Here is a 25914-nt window from a genome sequence, read left to right on the forward strand (position 1 = left end):
TTTTTAAACTTGAGTGAATAGTCATATGTTCAGAAAGTCTATGTGACCCTTATATATTTTATAACTATTATCACAACGTTCTGGTTGGTCCATGATGAGTTGGAAAATAAAAATTTACATGTGTTCTGATACTGGCAAAATGATATACTTTGTAAAACATGGAGCTGAAGAATACCTGCAGGTTTCTAGGGCAAATCAAGTAGGAAAATCTGAATACCATTCAGTTACAAATACAAATTGAAATTTTTAATTTTAAAAATTTAATTATTTAGTTTCAAGATTAGAAAAGTAAGAGGTTTTAGAATAGGCTAAGCTACAAAGGAGGAACAAAGCTAATGTGGTAGTAATCCAATTCATTTATTCTCATTCCCCTCCTCCCCCTAAGAATAAAAAAGGGGGAGAGAGTAATTGAATTTGATGGAGAACTTCAAATCCTACTCATTTAAAATTGTGACAAATAATGCTCTTGGGGGAGGATATTCCATGCCTAGGTCCAGAATATTTCTTTAGTTGATTAGGGAATAATGACTAACTCAAGTTCTTGGGCCTCAATTATATAAATAAAATATCTTACAAAAAAGGAAATCACTGCTCATCACTGGACTAATGAATCACATATTCTCTTAGACAAGAATCACTACCTGCCTAATGAGACTATCTCTACCTTATCACAGAACGATTCTATCAGCTTTCACTCTCCCCACTGGTTTTATTTTTTCTGCTAGCAGAAGGAGCTTCATCCTCTGGATAGAAGCTGACTTGTTTACAGTTTATTTCATGAATGAAGTCATCAGTCAACAGCTAAACAAAGGCTCTGGTAGTTTTCCCCAGGAGCATGAGACTATTCAGGGACTCACTCAGTGTGATTTTTCAAGGAGAGGTCTCAAGAGCCAGAATGACACACATGATTAATGGAAATGTAAAACTATATAACCATCTTGTCTGAGGGCCATGAAAAGCTTTATACGTCCTGCATTCTGCAATTATAACATGGGAAATTGGAGGCTTTGGGTCTTCAAGTTGGTGGCAGCAGAATGTTTATGTTGACTTGGCTCCCCAGTTCTGTAATAACAACTGTGGAGCACGCTGTGCTACATGGCTCAAAAATCACCTCGTTTACATAAGGTAAAAGAGAATATATCAGTGGAGGTGAAAGACATTCTTTATAAAACAGCTAACAGGTGTGAACTAAGGCCTTTCCCCTTCTGTGGAAGAATAGTTCTTTGTGTGGTTACCCAACGGTTAACTTCTGAGACTCGTTGGTAGGGTGCTGTTGGTCCAAATCTACTTAAGGCTACGCACGATTTCAAGGATGTGATTCTCAACTTTAAACAAATAAGGCCACTGAACCTCCGCTGTGTGTATGGGGTAGTTTACCGAGTCAAAGACAGAGCCCTTGCCCAGGAGGCAGTTACATGGGAGGCCTTCGTTAAATAAGGCAGATGTGTGGGTGCAGTGGATAGAGTGAGTGGGCCTGCAGTCAGGAATACTTGAGTTCAGGTCCAGCCTCAGACACTTACTCACTGTGACCCAAGATAAGTCACTCAACCTCTGCCTGCCTCAGTTACCTCATCTATGAAATGGGCATAATAACAGCACCCACCTCCTAAGCTTGGTGTGAAGATTAAATGAGATTAACAATTGTGAAGTGTTTAGCACAGTGCCTGGTGCATAGTCAGCTCCAGATAAATGTTGGCTATTATTATGGTTGTTGCTATTATTATTATTATATTATATTAATATATTTATATCATATTTACTAACCAAGTAATCTGTCACAATCCAGCACAAGTGACTTTCTTAGAATCTCAGGTCTGAAGAGGTCTGCCATTGCAGGGAATATCAGAAAGACAATGAGAATACTGAATGAAGAAGCTTGCATGCTCTGGTTCTCTTGGATGGTTAGTGCCAATTCTTCTTATTCATGCTCTCCAATACTAATCTCACCTCAAAATTTTATGGAAAACCTTGTTTTGATCTGACTTTTGAAGATAATATGAAAACCAAAAAGGCTTTCTTATTCCTTAGGATCATTTGACAGGCATTTCTACATTTCAAAGTATGCTTTGAAGCATTCCAAGTGTGAATTTTTGTAGTGATATGGGTCCAGAGCAGGGAGCCCCCTGCTTTGTAGAGACTTTTCAAACTAATTCAGACTTTGCTGGCGGTGTTTTTAAATGTGATACAGGTTAAAAGGAAAATATCAAGTATTTTTAAAATACGAAAAGGCCAATGAGTCTAGATTTGACTGGGTACTCACTTTGTCACACAGCTCTTCAAATGTGCAGTCTGCAATGGTTCCACAAGCTTTATTCAGCCTCAGCTCTCTGCCTTGCACTTTTAGAATCCTTGGTCTAGTTACTATGGGAACATGAACAAAGACTCAATCTTGTCTGGATAATTACTATAAAATTCATCTCTTACAGATAGGAAATGCATAGCTTGATGAATAATAGCACATGATTCAACACATAAATTAGACAAAATGCTGATACAATGACTGCCACTTGAGTGTGGCATCAACCCATATACAGCAATGGAACTTATTAATTGGTCAGTGGAGATTGGGCATTGTGTTCTAAATGTATTCTCTTTCAAGAGAAATTAACTTACGTACAATCATTTTGTTTTTGAGCCAGCTCATCAAACAACTTATCCATGACAGCCTCCACATCAGCTTCACTTGTGCTACAGTGAAAAGAATAATAGAATATGAAATTAATAACACTTGAAGCCAACATCAAACAGCTGCCTGAGCCCGCTTAGCTTTTTGCCCATAAAAAAGGAGAACAGGATGTTATGCTCTAAATACAAACATTAGATTTCGAATACACTTAAAAGCAGAGAATATTAACTCTCAGGTAGATGATTCTGCCTTATTTGCATACACTGAAAGACTTCTGTGCTTCTGGCTGTTTCCAGTAATGAGGAGATACAGGCAGAGTAAATCCATTAATACTATGTGTACACAATGAGAAAAAAGGCTTCAGGCTCTCTGTTACATGCAAAACAAGAGCAAACAGACAAGGCAGTCAAGCATCTAGAGAAGTATCCTTTGAAATCTCTACTGAGAGGGTACATGTGAAATTAAATATTGAAGCTGCTTTAAAAAAAAATTCAAGTCAAGCTGACTGACTGCGCTGATCAAACATTTCCAGAATTAAATTACTAGCTTCCAAATACCTACCTGATCTGCACGTCAATAACTTTATCAGACCTCTTTCTGGGGTGTAGGAAAAAGACAATTATCGACCACACATTCTCTCTCAAAATCTCCTCCTTGAAAATTTAAGTAAACTTTCAGTTCATCTGCTGTCACTGGAGCTGGTCTTAAAATCTGTCTCATCACAGAATCTTTTGTATTCTAATTAGAAACCACCATATGGTTTAAAGATCCCAAACATATAAATGTGATAATGCTGTGGCCTCTTTCGCTCTCACTTTCTTTTTTAAAAGGGGCTGATAAACTAATGTACCCGATACAGTTAATCTGCAAAAGAAATAGTGTCTTGCATAAAGGACCTCACGAGTGAAACTCAAGTTTGCTTCCAACCTATATGCAGCCTTACACAGAATGACCTTACAATATGTTTACTTTTTACACACATTTCAGTCTTCTCTAGGTGTAAAATGCAATTAAGCTCAATTCTTGATGCCTTACTGATAGTTCCCATCACAGAATTCTCTCCCCCACATCCAGGGAACCAAAAAATGAAGCCTAACCTAAAGCTAACCTAATTTTTCCTTTAAGATAATTACCATAGCTAAGATAATTTCTCCTTTAAAATAACTACCATAATTGGGGTGGACTTTTACCCCAGGTTCTAAAACTCTATAAAGGCAGATGCTTTCCCAGTAACGAATATAAGGTGTTGACTACTCTCAGAGATTCCCCAAAAAGTCATTCCTAAAAATGAGGAGGATAATTCTGTTTAAATAAAAATGTACTTTGATTTTTGAGTCTTGTGGCAGTAATGATACTTACATGGAGTAATACTGAAGTTGACAACAGGAAAAACGGGATAAGAAGAACTAGATTTTTTTTAAAAAACTGAGTAATATGGGGTAAACATTAAGGACCAAGAGCAACAATCAATTACAGGTCTCAATGGACTGGTGAGTATGTATTTTCAGAGAATTCATGGAATATGAATTATAGAATCTCAGAGTCAGAAGGGACCTTGTAGATCATTTGTTCTAACCTATACCTCAAAAGAATCCCCACTATATCATACTTATCAAGTGGCAGTCCAGCCGTTGGCTGAAGATGCCCTAGCCAGGGGGACCTCAATATCTCTACTAGTAGCTGATTCCATTTTTGGATAGCTCTCAGAAGTTTTTCTTTATATTGAGCTAAAAATTTACTGCTTTGCCACTTTTGCTCACCACGCCTAGTTCTGCCATTTGGAGACCAGCAAGAGAAGTCCAGTTCCTCTTCCATAGGACAGACTTCCACATATCTGAAGACACCTATCATGTGTCTCCCCTTCCCACCCTCCCACCACAAATGTTCTGTTCTCTGCGTTAAACATTCCTAGTTCCTTCAACAGATCTTTGTGTGGCATGGTGAAGAATAGCCTTCTACCATCCCAGATGTTCTTTAGTTTAGCAAAATCATTCCTAAAATATGGCACCCTGAACTGGTGCTACAACGCCAGATTTATTCTGAATCTAACATATGTATGTATATATACATACATGTATATTTATATATTCATATGTATAAAGATAAATATAGGGATATCTTAGATAACACAAAAAGATATATACATATACATACATATATACATGTACATTGTTGTAGACAGATATATATATATATATATATATATATATATATATATAAAAACACATATATTTGTATGAGTATGTGTATATACACAAACATACATGGTATCCTGGAAGTCTTAGTGTAGTTTTATGGTCTATAGCTTAAAAATATGTCACCTAAGAGGGCAAAGGAGCGGTTCTCATAAAAGTATTTTGGCTCAGGCACACTTGGGTTCAGTCCTTGAGGAGCCTTACTCCAAAGACAGGGGATAAGGATAGCTCTATTTTGGCAAAATCCATTATACTGGAAAATCATTTCTGTAATGTGTCACTATTAAATTATACTTCAATAAAAGAGAGTTGGGAAAAAAAGTGAGCTTGAACTCACCGTTGAAATTAGATAGGGAGAACTTCAATATACATTTGTTACTACTATACCACTTTCCAGACCATATTTTAAATAGTTCCAATCCTCTGAAATTTGGTTTTCAATCTAATGGTTTCTGATTTAAAGCCAAACATATTAATTAATAAATGTGCATATAAATTATGTCTATTAGTAAATAATTTTGTGATTTTTAACAAATATGCAAAAATTCACAAACAGATTTCTAAGGTCTATGGATGTGGAAAAGAAGTTATATTACAAAATGATAATAGCATCACGATTTTTCAATGGGAGAATCCTAGACTTATTTATTACTAAAATATTATAGATATTCATTATGAAGACTATTTGTGACTTCTTTTTATAGATGGCCTTAGATACAGTTGGCAATCTATTATTTTTAATTAAAGTCTGTAATATTCATATATAGTATTTTGTTTTGAATTTGAGATGACTAAACTATTGATGAAATAACACTTTACATTCTTCAAAGATACTACCAACTCCAATGTGTTTCTTTAGAGTCATTTTTTAGGTGAATGCCTTCCAGAGCCCTTTTATGAACTGCCAAGTACTAATTCAACAACCTTTATTTAGTGTGTACTATGTGCAATGAATACTAATAAACTTCCAATTACAAAATGCTTTCTTCATGACAACCGTGTGAGGTGAATAGTATAAATAATATCATCCCCATCTTACAGATGAGGAAACTGAGATGCACAGAGGGTAAGTGGCTGGCTTCTATTCATTCAACTAGTAAATATCAGAGGCAGCATTTGAATTCACATCTAGATGTTGAAAAGTGTCTGAGTAACTGGCTAGCAGGAGTGAAGTACAAACTGGGTTTTCAAATTCCACTATTCTAAACCTAGAGCTGGGAGAAAGAATCTGGTATGGGAAAATAATTTCTAAGGGGCTGTCTTCCACCTAAAAATTGTCTTCTGACTCTTCCCCAAGGTGATTCCAATTGGTGGTAGAGAAAATGCCCTTGAACAAAGGTTCTTGACCTAGTTTCCATGGTTTTTAAAAAAATATTTTTATAATTATATTTCAAAATAATTAGCTTCCTTTGTAATCCTTTTTGCATTTAAAAGCATTCTGAGAAGTAGCGTATGGGCTTCACCCAGCTGTCAAAGAGGTCTATGACACAAAAAAATTAAGAACACTTGAGGACCTGGAGTGATCTATAGGACACTGGCCAACACAGAGACACATGTTTTGTGAGCAACTTGAATTCTAGAAGTATTCATTGGTAATTTTTCTCGCTAAATGTTTAATTTCTTATAAAAATAGTGAAACACATTTTGAGCTACTGCTGGGAAAAACTTGTAGGCAAAGCTGCGAAATAGACAAATTCTTAGGCTTTTCGTTCTCCTCCCTCTTTCCAGCTTGGAGGTCCTCTCAATCCTCCCTTCTTTTGTCTTCATATCTTTCATTTATATTAACGTGTTAATGACAGACAGCAACTTAATGCTGTTCTCTCCATTTTAACAAGAAGTCAATAAGTCAACTGACAAGCATTTATTAAGCGCCTACTATATGCCAGGAATTATACTAGGCTCCAGAAATCATACAAAAAGTGAAATAATCTCCATTCTCAAACAGTTTTGATCAGGGGACACAGCAGTATGTGTATATAAAAGCATATATAAAATAAATTAAAAATACATGTAAGGAGGAACAGCACCAACTACTGGGGATCAGGAACGGCTTTCTATAGAAGGTAGTGCTCGAGGTGTGTGTTGTAAAGACAGGGATTCTATGAGATACAGGTGAGGAGGGGATGAATTACAGTAAAGGGGATGGCCAGTACAAAGTCACAGAGACCTGGACAGGAGTGCCACACATGAGAAAGAGACAGTTCAGTTTGGTTGGGCTATAGAAGCAAAACTAAAAGAATTAAACTTTAATTACAGAATTTTGGTCAGAATTTGAGGAAAGATTTTTGGTGGGAGTATCGGGTCTCATTACGACATAGATGGTTACCTATCCTACTTAGGCATAATACTGAACCTAACTCCTATCTTCTTTAAGTAGGTTACTTGGGTACTTGGTGAAACTTAAGGAAGGAAGAAAAGAAATAGTTTTTGACAAAAGAAAATAAAACTTGAGTAGTCTAAATTTTGGAAGGGAGAAGGATACTTGTGGCAAAGTGGGAATCAGTCAATGTAATTTATTTAGATGTTTAAAAAGTTTTGTGACAAGTTCCTATCAACAAAGAACTGAATTCAAAACTGAATTCTCATTGATTAAAAAACTGAACTTACTGGATTTTGGAAGGGAGTCTGTTTTGTCATGGCCAAGCAGACTGACATAGTGGATAATGTATTGAACTGGGGATCAGGAAGACCTGGGTTTGAATATGGCCCTCCCTCTTCTCACCTACCAACTGGTGAGGACAATAGCACTTTCTCACAAGGCTATGAGAACCAAAAGAGGTAATATATACAAAGCACTTTTTAAATTTTAAAGAGCTTAATAAATATATACATATTATATATATCAGTCATTTTTCCGTTGTGTCTGATTCTTTGTGACTCCATTTGAGTCTTTTTTTTTTTTTTTTGCAAAGATACTAGGGTGGTTTGGCCATTTCCTTCTCCAGCTCATTTTAAGGAGGAGGAAACTGAAACAAACAGGGTTAAGTGACTTGCCCAGGGTCACACAGCTAGTACGTGTCTGGGGCCAGATTTGAACTCAGAAAGATGAGTCTTCCTGACTCCAGGCCCAGAATTCTACACACTGTGCAGGCTAGCTAACCACATAATATATATTAAGTACATATATACTACCATTAAAATGAAATTGACCTAGAGATAGGAAATAATGGATAGTGATAGACAATTCTTTAGTTGAAAAAATATGAAGAGTGAAGAACAGTGCTAGGACCCTGTAAGAAAATGGTACAGGCCCAAAATATTAATGTGTTTTGCTTGAATGTAGCTGTTTCTTACAATGAAAGAGTTCTAAGATGGTGAGGAATAGGGGCTCATTAAGAAGTAAAAGTGATGTTTTAAAAAGGACATCAAGAAAATATTTTTTAAAAAAATTAAGGAAACTGCACTGATGATCACTATTTGCATCTAAATTCATTTCTTTCCTTCTGAGGTTTTCTGTTTTCTAGGGCCCCAATTCTACTAGCTCTTTTTGGGATCATGACCTGGCAAGGGATATGTTATCATTACACCTGCTACTGGTTTCCCTCTTTATCTTGATAGGAAAGAAATGAAAGGGAGATTTCTTTCCCCATTAGTTCTGCTGTGGCAAGTTTCAATATTTCAAAATAAATTTTTCCATAGACACTAAAGGAAAATTTTAATAAGCTAAAAATATAGAAATAGACCTATTCATAGAGCAAAGATTTCTTATTCACCTTAAGTCTAACCACAGATTGGCTTGACTGGAATAGTTTATAGCGTCCTTGCCTCAATTCTGTCTGGGAGTGGATACTAGAGAATGGATGCTAGAAAAGATAATCCAATTCCTGTTAAAGGATTGGCACCAGCACCAAGAGCTAGCAGTATTTCCACTTTCTCCTAGACCTGCTTCTTAGTTTTCTCTACAAGTATAGATGACAAAGTAGAGGCTTATAAGAGGCATATCATAAGGTTCCTTGACCTGGACATGAAAGGGATTTCACTATCTACTACTCCCAAGATTCCTTTCCAAGTTTCAGGATGTCCTGCACCAACTTTGCAATACGGACATTTCTTTTTCCTCTCTAATGGACGTTTCCATGGCTATGGGTTCCTGGAAGCCCTACTCTTGTCTCTGGACCACTTCTCTCTGTCCTATTAGCCCCTTGTGAAAATCAGCTCTATCCTTTGGTAAAACTGGGCTCTTCTCCCTCCTCTCCCCTTCTTTCTCCTCCAATAGCTTTTTCTCAATCCCCCATTCTCCCTGATCATTCTGCAGCCCGTTCATCACCCTTTCCTCCTTGACGATGCCCTCTTCTCTCTAGGTTTTTGGGATACCACTCTCTCTATACATCCAACTGCTCCTCAGTCTTCTTTGCTGGATCCTCATCCAGATCATACCCTCTAACTGGAGGTGTCCTTCAGGGATCTGTCTTGGATCCTGTTCTCTTCTCCCTCTATACTACTTTACTCGGTGATCTCATCAGCTCCCAGGGATTTAACTATCATCTCTATGCTGACAATTCTCAAATTTACCTATCCTGCCTCAAACTCTCTGTTGACCTCTAATTTCACATCTCTAATTACCTTTCAGATATCTAAAACTGGATGTCTGGTGGATATCTTTTTTTTAAGCATGTTCATAGATTTGTAAATTCTCCTTAAATTTCAAAGTCATAAATAATTTTCTTTGTGTGAAATTTTCAGTAATTCCAAGTAGTACAATCCAAAGCTTCTGTCTAAATGCATAAAAGTTTTTTTTTCGTTTAGTCATTTTCAGTCATGTCTGACTCTTTGTGACCCCTTTTGGGGTTTTCTTGGCAAAGATACTGGAGTGATTTGCCATTTCCTTCTCCTGCTCATTTTACAGATGGGGAAACTGAGGCAAACAGAATTAAGTGACTTGCCCATGGTCACAAAGCTAGTAGGTGTCTAAGTCCAGGTATGAACTCGGGTCTTCCTGACTCCAGGCCCAGCCCTCTATCCACTGCACCACCTAGGTCTTGGCATTTCCAGAATGATATGAAAAAATCTTCATTTCCAAGTTGTTAATTCTTTTCCAGTCACCATGCACATACTTGTCTCATGATATAGATGCAATAATTCTGCAAAATATCCTTTGGTATACGATAATTAAGAGCTCTTTAATCTTGCATGTTCAGTGTTGCTCACACTGAAGCCATTGGTCACTGGTGGTTAACAAGTGTCAATGGACGCTTGTTATGTTTCATTCAAGTACTTATGGACTTGTAACTACTAGCCAAATACCCACCCAGATGCCCCAATATTTTCCTTTGGGTCTGATTGTTCCTGTAAGACAGTCCTGAAAAATCCCCATGAGCTCTTGTCATTATTCCTCCAAAACTGAAGATTGACCAGTCAAGCCATCAACGAACAAAATTGCTGCTGAGTGGTTAGTAGGTTCCTAGATTCTGCTAAGTGCTAAGGTACATGCACAAAAGTACAACAGAGATTTGCCCTCATTGAATTTATACACTAGCAATACTTTTATTTCTTTATTAAGTTGATAAAGCTTAAGTGTGATAATATTAATTCTATAGATCAAAAAAAAAAACAGAAAAAAGGTTTTTCTATTCCTTATACACTAGAGATTCGTAACCTATTTTCAGTGGTGTGTTCCTTTCTTTGAGAATGAAGGTGTGCCTGTCACTGAGGGGTGAGGATAAGGAGGAACTATAGGAAGTAGGCATCAGGTTGAGTGAGCTAGTCAAATATGTGCAAGGGGGAAGTGTGAGGGGCAAGTTGATAATGTGGAAAGGTGGTTATGCAATAGCCTCTAACTCTGGAAGCCAGCAAGCACTTTGCTGGAAGAAGGTAGGTAGAATACAGTGATGGTAATTGTCCTAAATGCTATGTATGGCATATGTTCAGCATTTCCAACCAGTGATGTGAGAAATTTCTGAGCAATCATATCTGCACTTCAAATTCTTTCCTTAAATTTACTACACCTATCTACTGAATGAGGAGAAATGATAAACATAGATGAGTTAAATTTCTCATGTTGAGTAGTGCTTAACTTGATATTCAGGACTCTCAGATATGGAAACTCTACGAATTCAAGTCAGCACTTCCTAGCTAAGAGTTGCTTGGGCATTGAAGAGGTTAGGTGACTTGCCTAGGGACATAAAAGCATTATGTGTCAGCTATGGTGCCTGAATCTGTGTTCCTGGCTTTACGGGTGGCTCTTGATATTCATCATGACACCATGACATCTTGTCTTTTATAAATTTCAAACTATAAGAATTTTAAAGTCAATCAGATAACACTGTAGTTCTGATCATAAATGATGCCAAATAGCAATCTGGGAGTGTTATACCCATGACCACTGGGCAACTTCCAGGAAACCAAAGTCTTTGGGTTTTGGAAGGAGTATAGTTGCAAAGCTGAAACTTAAAGGCATGAAAAGAAGGGCACTACTAGTAGAGCATAATTTGTCTCAATGCAGGAAAAATGACTGGGCCAGGACATGGAGTAGGACTGACAGACTGATGGATCTTTCTACCATGGGTGGTACATGGCTGGTCTTAGTTGGTAGAACAACTTGTCTGGCTAATTATAATTATTAAATACCAAGGAATTTTTAAAATTTTTAAAAATTTAAAAAATTTTAAAATATTAACTTCTGTATCGATTTTAAAGCTGATTGGGATATGGGGTCTTTAGTTGCAGCAAGCTCACATGAAGTGCTAGAAAATTTGGGTTGCTAATATATAAAGACAATATAGGTCATGAGTAGATTTCAATTTCCTCATGAAACATTACATAAAAGGGCACAGAACCCTAAAATCTTAGAGATGGAAAGAATGCTGGAGATCACTTAGTCCTAACTCTTTCTTTTCAGGCATTTCTCACTAGGTCAGCATCTTGTCTCTATCTGAAAACCAATACCGAGAAAAAGTGCACCATCTAACAAGGGTAGAGGGTTGATTTTTTATATATAATATGAATTTTACTAGCATAAAAAATTTCCAAAGTGATTCCTTTTCATGGTATATAGGAAACACAGACTTCTAATTGAGTTAGGCTAAAATGCTGTTAAACAGCAGTTAAAAAATATATCTTTCTTGTTTCCAAGTAGAGGAAACTTTTTTCTCAACATCAAGAGAAAGCAGGCTTACTGGGGAATAATCATATGATCCTATCCTCTTATATGGTGTTTATTCCTTTCTCTCTCTCCACCCACGTGTGTGTGTGTGTGTGTGTGTGTGTGTGTGTGTGTGTGTTTATCCTAGCATGATGGAAAGAATGACTGCCACGGGCTCTCTAACATGGGTGATAGGACAACAGTAAAGAATAGTAGGCCCTTAGTGATATTTTGTGTGTGTGCGTTTTTAAAAACAAGATTGAACTGAAGAAGCTCTAGCTTCCGTGAAGATGAAATCCCCATCTTTAATGAGGGTGATGGCTCAATAAAATGTCCCAGATTACAGGAAGGACTTTTACTATCAACAAATTGGATTTGGATAATAGAATTTAAAGCTGTCTCAAAAGGCCTTTGAGACATTTAGTCCAGATCTTTCATTTCATGGATGAGAAAACTAAGGATCTATGAAGGGGAAATTACTTGCCCAATGTCACAAACTGAGTGAGAGGCAGAGTCAGGGATTTGAGACCAGGTTTTCTAATTCTGGAAACAGAGTTCTTTCCACTAAATTACAAAATGTTACCCACAGAACTAACCACAAAAGTATGCAATTTTTCTAGTTAAGTGGTTCCCTAGGAAAAATACAAATTCTTTTATTGGTATTTAAAACTCTAGTCCTATGTGACCAGGTACCTATTGGATATGATGAACTAGATGTTACGAAGGAGCCTCAACTCAACAAAACAAAACAGATCTTTTCCCCCGAAATCACTTTTCTTCCAAACTTCCATACTATTGTTTTTAAAAGTAAATTTTATTGATATATTTTGTTTTTACATAGATTTCCCCTTGTATCCCTCTTCTTCCCTCTTTTGGAGAGCTATTACTTATAACTAAGAATTGTTTAATAATGAAAAAAAGAGGGAGAGAAAAAAATCCAGCAAAACAGAGCACTAAAAACAAAAACAAAAACCAATCCTGACATTGTATGAAACGGATCTGTGAAAACAAGTGGGCCCAAGTGTCTTCTCATAGCTCTTCTTTGGGGCTGTGCTGGCAAGTTCTTCATAATTTTGCAACATTCAGTTTTGATTAGTTTGCATATAGTTTTTCTGACAGATTACTGCAGATGAGCATAATAGAATAGTTTTGTGTTGTAAGAAACAACAAATAATAATGAATACAGAGAAGCATGGAGAGATTTGGGTGAACTTATGCTCTACTCATTTCTAAGCTGATGAATCTCAAATCTACTTATCCTCTCTCCTGATCTCCAGCCTTGCATCTTCAACTACACACTTATTGGTCATCTCAAACTGGATGTCCTGTGGACATATTAAACTCAACATGTCCAAAACGGAACTATGTTATCTTTCCCCTCAAAACTCCCCCTCCTGCAAACTTCCCTTTTGTTGCAAAGGGCACCCCCCATCCTCTCAAACCTAGGTGTCATCCTTGGCTCCTCATTGTCTCTCACCACTCCCTGCCCAGGTCTTGGTTATCTTACCTTCACGTACAGTATGTGCCCCCTTCTCTCCTTTAACATGGTGCCACCAGCCTGGTGCAGGCTATCATCACCTTATGCCTGCACTACTGTTGGTTGGTCTCCCTGCTTCAAGTCTCTCCCCACTCAAGTCAAACCGACCTTCACAGATCTGACAATGTCACTTCCCTATTCAATGAAGTCCAGAGGCTCCCTGTCACCTTCAGGATAGATATAAAATCCTCTGTTGATGTTAAATGACCTGCATAACTTGGCTCCTTCCTACTTTTACAATCTTTTCACAAATTCTTCACCCCTCCACCTCCAACTCCCCCCCAATGCACACAGCATCACTGGCCCCCTCACTGTTTCTAAGACCAGATATTTCCATCTCCTAACATTGGACATTTTCACTAACTATACCCCATGCCTGGAATTCTTTTCTTCCTCATCTCCTATCCTTGTGGGACATCCACTGTTAGAAGATATGACCTGGATCAAGGTCCAGCAAAGGATACTGAGGAGTGGTCAGATGGGAAGGAGAGCCAGGAGAGAGTAGTGTCCTTATAAATGAATGAATGAAAAAACATTTATTAAGCAATTACTATGTGCAAACCCCTGTGCTAACTACTAGGTATATAAACAGCCCCTGATCTCAAGGAGCTCACATTCTGATGCAGATGCAATACATAAAGAAAGTTTCAATTACATGCCAAACAAAAGGGTGTAGCAGCAAGAAGATGTTAATGCTTCTTTAGTGTTATTTCCACGAATAAAACCATATTTGTTTCTGGTGTTGACCCCATTCTATAGCACCAAGGACTTCAGTGGTGAGACCTTTCTTTTCTGAGTCTTCCCTAGCTGTGGCTGTTGAGGAGACAGAGGCTGCAGAACCTGTAAGAGCAGCTGCCAGGTCCTCTCTGTACAGGGCTTGCCTCCCTGGATGATGGCTGTGGGGGCTGGGCTGGAAGCAGGGCCAGCCATCTGGGAGGGGGCACAGCTAATCTCCCCAGCTCCTGGACTTACCAATGAGTGGCTGGTGGCAAGGATAATGGCCCCTTCTCCGCAGAGGCTGCCTTCCCCCAAATTATGGCTGCATTGGCAAGACCATGCTGGCTTGGTAGGGACTGGGTTACTGCTATTCCCAGAGTTCTTAGGTTCAGGGTCTTGGGCTATTTCCCCTGGGGTATGAGGTGGCTATACTGTTTTTCTCCTGGTAGAATTCAGGACCTTGAGGCCAGAGATTCTTTCATTTTAGTCTTTACAGCCCCAATTTCTGGCATACAGTAGTTGCTTAATAAATGTCTACTGAACTGAAATATGCTGCTTGAAAAAAAGTAATCTATTTTTTACAAGGGTTAACAGAAATGACCTTTCCATAATTTGTCATATGGATACAATCATCAAAATTTCAACGATTAGAAAATAATTTTTGTCTAAGTCATAATTAGTCCCTAGACAGTGAGAAAGACAGCAACATTTCTTTAGCACTCACCATGTGCTGAGCCTTGTAGTGAGTACTAAAATTATGATCTGCATTCATATAGTGCTTTTCATGTTTTTAAGTTTCTTACAAATGACACTTTTACGAAATGTTGCTTACTTGTTGAAGGTTTTATGCCATTAGTTTCTTGCTGAGCTTGTCTATAACCACAAATTATTCCCACCCAGGAATGAGAATGTTTTTATCAGACAAAATATTACCAGTTGTACTTTTGAATGTATTCTATATCAGTTCTTTCTTCTTGAAGGAGAATAAATGAAGAAATAAATTAAAAATGGTAAATACAAACAGATCATCTGTCAAAATAAAACAGTTTTTTTTAAACTGCACACAGGAACACACAACACTAAATGAACACTTGTCAGAATATCTCTGTAAATAATTAATTACTTTAATACAATAAGGATATTCTTCTATTAACACAATCCCTTATGAGAGGATACTCATTACTTTCTAACCATCTGTCACCACACCTCCCCAAAAAACTAATTAGGTTTAATTTAATGATACATTACAAATGATTCAAATGTGGATGATAGAGAAAGACAGTTTAATAAAGTGATCATTGATGCTTAAGAGAGCTCACAGGGCAAAGTAAGAAAGAGATGATCTTTCACACTTTAATAATTATCCTGTGTAGTTTTCTATGTTGTCTCGATGAGTTATTGGATACTAAATATGGTGGGGGGAGACCCCAACTTACAGGTAGTAGAGTTTTCCAGCTCCAGGAAGTACCCTTTTCCGATAATCTATTCCAGAATCCAACCGAACTGTGTTGCAATATTCCTACAAAACAAATGAAATCACTTGGTTAAAACAAGATCTTTAATAAGCGAGATAATTGTTTTTTGGGTGTATAAACTTGCCTCTCATGAGAAAATAACCTAAGGGTATAAGCAGAAATCAAAAGAATGTCATTAAAACACATGAAATTGAAGCAGTAACCAAACATTGACTCTCACAACAGTACAAAAAAGCCTGGTGTGAGTATTCGTTATCTTGGCTACGTTATTGATTAAGTAGGTTTTGTGGATAGTCTGCAAGTCTGGTGACCTTGGTCTATCAGAAAATGCATTTCATGGTACAAGGAAAGGCCAGAGGGGATCATTGGAACACCATCTCACCCTCCTGCTATAGCCATGGAGGGGTCAAAAAGAGGTGTAGCCCAAAGAAATTATAAACTTTTAGTCCCGGAAGGAACCTTAAAGATCACCCAGTCCAAGCACAGAGAGGTTGAGCAACTTGCCTAAAACGATGGTGAGAACAGTAATACCAGACATTTATATCGCATGTATTGTCTTCCTCTGTTAGAATGTAAGCTCCTGGAGGGTAAGGATTGTCTTGTTTGCTTGTATTTCATAGACTCCCCAGTACTTAGCACAATGCCTGGCACACAATAAGCACTTAATAAATGCTTTACCTATTTATCTATCTACAAAGCACTTCACATACACAATCTTGACTTGATCATACAGAGGTTAAGTGGTAGTGACAGGATTCAAAGCCAGGTTTTTTGACTCCAAATCTGGAGTGTGTGGGGGCAGGTACCAAATTCAGTGCTCCAGGGGATGATGCAGGGACTAAGTTTACATATAACACTTTCTCTCCCAGATATCCTAAAACCTCTGTAATGGAAATTCTTTCTCCAGGTCATAATCCCAGATATAGCTACCTCAAGAATCCCTTCATCACTAGAAATCCATCTCTCTCCTGGACTTTTTGCCTATTTCTTCCTCTCAATAGCCTGGACCTCAGGAGACTCTGTGCCACTGGAAACAGTGCTCCTTCCCCTACTTCAGGCATGCCTATGGCCACAGATGCACTGTAGTTTGCTCTCCTGGGGCACAAAGGTGGACAAGCCCCATATAGTGTGGTTGTTTTGTTCAGATAACGTTTAATGTTGATGTTTTTAAGTCAAGGGGTATGGGCTTTATTACTTTACTATGTAAATGGACTTGTGATCTCATGATATAGGTATTCTCTCCATTGAGACTGCAGTGCATTGACATCCTCTAGCCCTACACAATTCTTGTTCATGTGCTCCCACAGATCCTCCACCAAGGTTCTCCCCAACATAGTAGAGGCCCTCCTCTAAGCCTTCAGTTTAGTAGGTACTAGGGCAGCACTTGGGTTGTCCACCTGGCATCCTTTGCTCTCATTATATGCCCAGTTTTCCTTTTCTAATCATATATAGCCTCAATAAATACTAGAGAATGTACAAAGTATAGTGAAGAGAAACTGAATACACACAATTTATTTTCCTGTATCTAATTTTTTAAAAACCCTACAAATTAATTTTTATGTAATTTACTCACTATATCCATTTAACAAAAACTTTTCTTCCTTTTCTCTTTTGCTATTAACAAAAATGAGGCCATTGAAAGTTATATAAGCTTCTACTTTTTTTTCTGAGTAACTAACTTCTCTATCGTCAGAGTGATTAAACTCTACAAAATGATTGCATTCTTACATTCACTAATCACCACCAAGGAATACCTAATCAGCCACAAAGGAACTTTAACTACAGCCCTTAGATGCTAGTTCTTAATTGTCACAACCATAATACTCACTCCAGGTTTCTATATTTTTTGGAGCTATGATCCACAAATGTTCAGATATTATCCACTCGGTTCAGTCTTCGCAACACGAATACCCCTCCCCCTCTAATTCCCAGGGATATTTATAAGACCTGTGACCTTTTATCTCATCCAATTCAAATGCATAAAATTAATCAGCAACCAAACTGAATTTATTTTTGAACTAGTTTGTATATTTATGTATACAAAGGACAAATACAATTACACAATCTGAAAATGTAATTAGGGAAGTTGGGAATGGGAAGAGAGAAGAGGTTAATATACTCTCATTGGTATATAAGCAAAAGAAAGGCCTTTGACTTTGGAAGGTAAAAGTGTAAGCTTTAAGGATAAATCTATCATCTAAAGTACTTTTAAAGTTTACATTTTCAACATGATCTAACAGGTATATTTCTAGTTGTTCAAAAAACACATTAGAAATAATCATTTCATGAATATAATTTTATCCAACTTTAATGTTTTGACTATCCATTCTCAGAACATTAAAGAACATAGTGAATATTGTAGAGAAATACAATAGAAAACTACATGCTAGTCCCTGCAGGAAAGGCTTAAATTAAAACCCTATTAACTTTTAAATTTATATTGTTACACATTAGCTGAAAATATACTCTCTATTACTATATTCTTTTTAAAAAAGAATTCTTTTTTTCTTTTTCTCTCTTTTTTTAAGTCAAGTCTCTTGCTCCAGGTCACAGAAGTAGAAAAGGCAGGATTGGAACCCAATTCTTCTGTCTCCAAATCCAGCAAATTTTTCATTTGATTAGACTGACATGAATGGAATTCATTCTGGAATTCCTTAATTTCAGAAATCTCCCTACATTCTCTCTCAATCTCATCCATTCCCAAAGATAGTACGATCATAGAGCTAGATTATCTTAGTTTGATTATCTAGTTTGATCCTCTTCGATAATGATAAGAAAATTGAGTTCCATGAAGATTAACTGATTTGCCCAAGGTCACAAAGGTTGGGCATGCCAGAGCTCTCATCCCGAGCTTTCATCAAAACTTCCCACAAATACCACTTTTCCTGACGGGTTAAACGATCATTTCTATGAAGTAGATCCTATATATCCATCCCTTGGCTCTCTCCTGAGCTGTGGCACTGCATCACCAACCGGACATCTCCAGCTCAGATGTCCAAACTCACCATGTCCAGAACAGAATGCCTCATCTTTCTTCCAAAACCACTTCTGAACTTCCCAATTTTTGTTCCCTGTCCAAATGACTTTTTATGTATTTTGGATGTATTACTTATATGTCTGTATAGATGTTGTCAGGTCCCCTGCCATGCTCCCATATGATACAAGCTCCTGGAGGACAGGGACTGCTTCTTTTTGTCTTTATATCTCCAGCACCCAGAACAGTGTTTGGCACCTAGTAGGTTCTTTGTGAGTGCTTTTGATTGAATCTGTATGTTATTAATAGAATAGTCAGCAAACAAAACTTACATCAGAATCTTCACCATCACATAAACATTCTCACAGGAACTTAGTATATCTTTATCCTATATCTAGCTCACAAAATTGTTATGATGTCCAATGTAAACGTACATCAAGTTCTATGCAAATTGTCAAGTGGTGTATAGGTATCGGTAGCAAGATATAGTGGAGAGGATGCTGGCCCTGAAGTCAAAAGATCTCAGTGTGAATCCTAACCTTGAACCTATTAGCTTTGTGACCATGAGCTAATCACCTTTTCTCTCTTGGTCAGTTTTTTCTTCTTTGGAATAGAATAAATGGCATATGAAATACCTACTTTGCAGTGCAGTTTAACGTATGTAAAGCATTTTGTAAAACTTTAAGTGCTACATATAGATTCCTCTAGCTGGGTTACGATCATACGTCACCTTGGGCAATTTTTTGCTGCTACCTTTGAGGAGGAATTCAAAAGAGGGAAAGTTTCTCTTACGAAGACTGCATCCCTGCGTTTTTCTCTATTGTCTTTTCTCCACAGATACCATATCTTTACCCTGGCCTATGTAAGGTGATAGAGTACATTCCAGGCATGGGGGACTCCCTGCGAAAGCCGAGAGGTAGGAGAGATGAAATGTTATGCGTGAGGGACAGAATATGGGCCAGTTTGGCTGGAATGTAGAGTATAAGAAGGTCCCAGGCAATAAGCCTGGAAAAGTAGGGACAGCCAGATTGTGAATAGCTTTAAATGCCAGATAGAGGAGTTTGTATTGTGTCCTAGAGGTAAATGCGTGCCACTGGAGTTTTCTGAACCAGTAAGTAGCATGGTTGGACCTCTGTTTTATGAATATCAATATGGCAGATGTGTAGAAAATGGATGGGAAAGGAGAGAAGCTTGACACAGGGGGAACCAATTAGGAGATTATTGCCATACTGCAGGAGAGAAGTGGTGAGAACAGTAGGAACTGGGGGAACAATTTTAGGCTTTTCAACGAAGGAAGGTGGCCATGTAAGTGAGGAGAAGGAGAAATATAAGTGAAGATGTGGAGGTAGAATTGACAAGACTTTTCAACTAACTATTTGAAAGCTAAAGAAGAGAAAAGAATTGTGAATGCCTCCTAGATTGCCAGCTTGGGAGACTGGAAGCATAGTGGTGCCCTTAACAAAAACAAGGAAGTTCAGAAGGGGTGGGGGAATTAAAGAAGGAAGAGTGGGAAATACAATGAGGTTTTTTTTTTTTTAATATCTTGTATTTGAGACACCTATAGGACATTCAGCTGGAAATGTCCAATAGGCAGTTGATGATGTAAGACTGGAGCTCAGGAGAAAGACTAGGCTTACATACAATAGATCTGGAAGTCATCTGCCAAGATAATAGTTGAACTAATAAGAGCTGATAAAAAAAATCACCAACGGGGTAAAGAGAGAGGAGGGTCCCAGTCAGGGTTCTGGGATACATCTATAGTTAGGGGATGGAATATGAGTGATAACCTGAAAAAGAGAATGAGAAAAAATGGCCAATTGCATAGAAACATAACCAAGACAGAATGTCAGGCACATAGTACGCATTTAACAAATGTTTATTGACTGACTAACAGTGCAATGATAACCCTGGGAAAAGAGAATATCCAGGAAGAGAGGTTAGTCAAAAGTGGCCAAGGCTGCAGAGAGGCTAAGAAGGAAGATAACTGAGAAAAGGCAGTTAGATTCGGCAATTAAGAGAGCAACTTGGAGAGAGCAGTTTTAGTTGAGGGGTAAAGGCAGAGGCAAGATTAAGGATGGTGAAATTTGTGAGAAGAAGAATAAGTTGGCACACCTGAAAAGAAGCAGATATAGAAAGACAGGTGAGGACTTTTTTTTTATAGGTCAGTTTTCATGATCTTTATTCTTTTTTTTTAATTTTTTTCCTTTTTGGAGGGGGGAAATCAGGGCAATTGGGGGTAAGTGACTTACCCAAGGTCACACAGCTAGTATGTCAAGTGTCTGAGGCTGCATTTGAACTCAGGTCCTCCTGACTTCAGGGCCAGTGCTCTACTCACTGTGCCACCTAGCTGCCCCCCAGGTGAGGATTTCTTAATAGCTGGAGGAGACCTGAGTATGTTTGTAGGCAGCAGGGGAAGATCCAGTAGATACAGAGAGATGGAAAATTAGTAGCAGAGGAGACAAATGGAGGGGATAACTGTAGGGCGAGCTGCTAGAGGATAGAGGAGTTGCCTCTGGGGAAGAGAAGGGCCTGAGGCTTGTAAGTCATTGGTCTTTTCTTAAATCTTAGTTCACTGAGTGCATTCTCAGGCTCAGTTGAATTCTTTCTTTCAACCCCATCTGTTCGGGCTTGGTCCTAAGTGTATCCTCAGTTTGAAATTTCTTACTGCCACATGCTTCTTTGTACTCTGCAAATTATTTTCCTACCAGCTCTATGAACTTGGCTCCTTACTCAGTTTCTCCAAGCTAAGTGTCTTTCATTTTACCAGCATATGAAGGTTATATTTTCTTTTTCAATCAGTTTTTATACAAAGCCCCCAACCTGCATTTTAGAAACTCTTTAACTTCCTGTTTATTCCTGACTCAATATCTCAGTCTCACCAGCCCATCTGGCTCAGCCATAAGCAACCACCACAATGGATCATCAATATCCCACTCTCAGAGCAATGCTTTCCCCCAACCTTCATGTCTAGAGCTCTGCTTTTCCTAGGTCAAATTTACACAGATAACCAGCACGCATTTTAACCACGGGTAATTTATTACTCGGCTTCAGCTGGACTGAATGCCACTATGTCCAGAATGGAATTTCCTAGAATGTCTCCTATATGTCATTAGGAAATTTTGTTGTTGGTATTCAGTACTTTTCAGTTGCATCTGACTCTTCGTGACCCCATTTAGGGTTTTCTTCTCAAACACACTGGAGTGATTTACTACTTCCTTCTCCAGCTTATTTTATAGATAAAGAAACTGATGTAAACAGGGTTAAGTGGCCTGCCCAGGGTCACACAGCTAGTAAGTGTCTGAGGCCAGATTTGAACTCAGGAAGATGAGTCTTCATGATTGAAAAAGCGATTCACATCCAGAGAAAGAATTACAGAGTCTGAATGCAGACTGAAGCAAATTACTTGCTCTCTGTCTTTTTTTGTTGTTTTATTTAGGTTTTGTTTCTTCTTTCTCCTGGTTCATTCCATTGGTTATAACTCTTCTTGACAACTTGACTATTGTGAAAATATGTTTAGTGTGAAGGTATATGTTGGATTGCATGCCATCTTGGATGGAGAGGGGGGAGGAGAGAGAGGGGGAGAAAATTTGAGACTCAAAAACTTGACGAACTGAATGCTGTAAACTAAAAATAAATAAATAAATTGAAAAGAAAAAAAAAAACAAAAAGAAAGATGAGTCTTCCTGACTCCAGGCCCAGCACTCTATCACTGTGCCACCTAGCTGCCGTTAAGATGTAGCCAGCCATTAATGAAAATTAACATTATCTTGGTAATTGTAACATTTCATGAAAGTATATTGAAATTAATAATATCTCACATTTTCTATAGTAAAGGATATAAAAGATTGTTAAAAAAAAAACAACTTTCCTCACAACACCACCATGAAGTAGGAGGCACAAATGTTTTTATTAACATTTACTCTATAAAGAAACCAAGACTTAGGGAATTTAAACTGATTTGCCCAGGGCTGCAAAGGTCACAAGGGTTAGAGCCAGGATCCAAAACCAATTTTTCTAATTCCAAGGACAGTATTCTTTCCACTGTTCTACACTGCCTCTAATACAAACAGGCATATAGAGATCTTCTTGGAGCCTTGAAAAAGGAAAGCTGGAGGGTAAGAATTTGTCAGTGTTTCTCCTTCGCTGTGCGGGAAGTAGGTGCCCTGACTAAAAGACACAAATATTCTGGTCTCTTTGGCAGGTAAATTAAAAAGAAAAATGAAAACAAAATGAAGAAAGATGATTTGCTAGGCTGTAAAACCTGTAAGAAAATTTCCCTTACAGTCCTAAACTTACTTTGCTCTAAAATTCAATGTGTATTAAATAACTTTCAGATTACTGATTAAATCACTCAGGTACCCTGACACTGGGAAGGAGATACCTTAGCCAACTCTGGGTTTTGTGCCAGAGAAACCTACCAATATAAATTAAGTAAGTTCATATTCTGATTTATAAATTGTGGACATTTCATCAATGTAAATCAATTCCTCTGAACCAGATTACTCCTGGGTCATCAGAATTTCATATTGTTATAAGGTAAGAGGACATTATGATCATTCTTCTATTTGGCTAAAGAAAGATTCATGAAGGTAGATAGGTAACAGGAGCTGCTTAAGTGATAACCACAGCTTATATCCAGCACTAAGAACAGGGCCTGGCACATAAATGTTGCTTAATAAATGCTTGTTGATTTGATATGTATGTTGTGCTTTATGTTTACCAAGTATCTTGGATACATTTTCTAATCTGATGCTCACAACTATCCTGTAAGGTAGGTAAGGACAAGTATTATTAATCCTATTCTGCAGATGATAAAGAAACAAGTGGGGAGTAGCTTGTTAAGTAACTTGACCACGGTCACACTGGAGGTAGGGTTAGACATAGCTTTTAAACATAAGTCTCTTTTGGAACCAAAGCCAAATCTCTTTCTACCACACTGTTTGCTTCTGATGATGACAGAAGACGTTGGCAAGATGGGGCAAAAAAGGATATCCTAGGCACAGAGCAGGTTTGGAAGAAATACTGGAGGTGCTATTGGGACTACCTGACAAACTCAGAGATGTTTTTTCTGGAAAAGGCAAAGGGCAAGACCAATGGGGCAGGAGAACACCAGGAAAACAAGGTAATTTGGGATGACACAGGGGTGGACTTCAATGTTTTATCTTCTTCCTGGTGGCTAGATAACGTTAAGATTTTTGAAGAATTTATTTTTCTGATTTAGTCTGAAACCAGCGTGTTTTCATATCTGACTTCTCAGGTATGCTGAATTTTTTTTTTCCTAAGCATTCTCTCATTGTTCTACAAGGTACCACCAGATATTTTATTTTATTATGGGTTATCTGTTATGTCAGCCAGTTTCTGGGTAATGTAAAGAATCTTTCCAAATCTATCACTAACAGTAAACTAGATCTGTGAAAATACGTAAAGCATCAGCATCTGTTGGCATACCTGATGAAATTATAAAATGTAGAGGTGAATCACCGCACCAACAGGTGTAGGGTCTCTTTCTCAGTGTTTGGAACTCTGAGGTAGAATCATGGGTCTTCAGAGACACCATCATTATCACCATCTATAAAAGGAAAGGTGAAAAATCTGACTGTGTTAACTGTCACTGCATGATAAGAGCTCTTGGTCACAGGGTCAAGGGTTTACTTTGTTCACTATGTTGCTAATTATGTACATTCTATGTTTTAGAGTATAGTTAGACCCCAACAAATGATGTCATATATTGCTATTGTTTGATGCCAGACATTGGAAAAACCTAAGGACAACATTAAGAATGCTTCGAAAAATTTGGTTTTTAATAATTCTTCATTAACACACATTAACTAAGACGTTTACATTCTAAGACAACCACAAGCCTAGATGGCTGGACAAATTAGCAGTGATGAAAATTAACTAGTTTCATTTCCCATCACAACTGATAACATAATAAAGGATCTTATTGGTTTGAAGAGTTGTTTCTGCTCTCTAGAAAAATGATTATACTTAAGCAAGTTGTGGCCTTTCACCGTAGCATTTCATATCACAAGATTACAGATTTAAAAGCAAAAGGGACCTTACAGGCCATCCGCTCTAACTCTCATTTTACATCAGAGGAAACTGAGGCCTAGACAGAGTGATTTGTCCAATTAATCAAGAAATAAACATTTATTATGTGCCAAGCACTGTGCTAGGTACTGAAGGTCACACAGTGGCAGAGACGAGATTGGAACCCACATTCTTGGATTCCAAAGCTAATACCTCTCCCGCTGTACTAAAATGTCTTGGAGCAATACAGATCAGAGGACGTGGCCAGGCACAGCCACATTTATAAAACTGTCACTGTTTGAGCTAATAATAAACAGGGTTGCGATAGGCAAACAAAAATCAGCAGCAGCACAAGACCTATATCTTTAACTACATTCAATCATCTCAATAATTACTCTGATCTAAGCACTTTGATTTTGCAGTGTTGAGTATATTGCTGACCAACAACAAATAAAAGTATTCTCAAAACTTTACCATGAGCCACATCCCATTGTAAGATGAGGGGTACTTATTAATTCCAATACAATTTTCTGATTTTTGAAGAATGATTTTTAATACGTAAATTCAACTTTGCTATTTGGCTTTTAATGCTGGAAAGTACATAAATGAAGCTCCCCCTCCAAAGTGTCAAACTAATGAAATTGTCATGATTTATACAAAGTTATTATAGTGCAAGTTATGTGATAAGTCAGAAACTTGTGCTTTGTACACACAAAGGATGCTGACAAAGTGATCATACCTAGTCACTCTCCTTGACACAGTGGGATGTTGGCTGGCTAAAACTGCGGCCACTCTCAATCTCTACTTTCAGGACATAAATAGCATTTTTAATTAATAATCACTCCTTCTTTCCCCTACCAAACCTATCCAAAAATACTAGTATTCTCATCAGGAAAGAAATTAAAAAAGAAAAATACGAAACAATGTATGAATAATTTCTATATCACCTAAAAAATCTCCTTTACTCATTCTTCCAACTGAAAATCCAAAACTACAGTTAGAGTTCCCATATCATAACATTTTCCTTCTCTCTATCTACCATCATGTAGTGTGATATAAAACTCCCAAAGAAAAAAGCTTTCTACTATATCTTTATTTCTTTATTTACCATAAGATCATAAATTCAGAGCTGGAAAGGACCTTGGAGGTAAGGTAAATTTACTTCTTAGAATTTTCTTTTTCTTTTAATAAATGATCCAAGGTGGATAACTTCTCTACCTAACATGTATAACCACACTGAAAGTCTATAAATACATACTGTAGAATGTGGTTAATTCCT

The 25914-nt window shown here is 37.6% G+C and overlaps 1 protein-coding gene across 2 annotated transcripts in view; it reads right to left on the reverse strand.

The window, feature by feature from the left end:
- AFG1L (AFG1 like ATPase) overlaps window positions 1–25914 on the reverse strand; it is a 180272-nt gene that overhangs the window by 36479 nt on the left and 117879 nt on the right. The window contains exons 8-10 of one of the 2 annotated variants that reach the window (XM_036769186.1): window positions 15593–15675; window positions 2618–2688; window positions 2261–2361 (exon numbers count right to left, since the gene is read on the reverse strand). In XM_036769186.1, the coding sequence (XP_036625081.1) occupies window positions 2261–2361; window positions 2618–2688; window positions 15593–15675 (255 nt within the window). Of the gene's footprint in view, window positions 1–2260; window positions 2362–2617; window positions 2689–15592; window positions 15676–24053; window positions 24175–25914 lie in introns of both variants that reach the window. The other variant, XM_036769187.1, reaches the window with a different exon arrangement.

The sequence above is a fragment of the Trichosurus vulpecula genome, chromosome 7 (assembly GCF_011100635.1).
Source record: "Trichosurus vulpecula isolate mTriVul1 chromosome 7, mTriVul1.pri, whole genome shotgun sequence".
Classification (NCBI taxonomy): Eukaryota; Metazoa; Chordata; class Mammalia; order Diprotodontia; family Phalangeridae; genus Trichosurus; species Trichosurus vulpecula.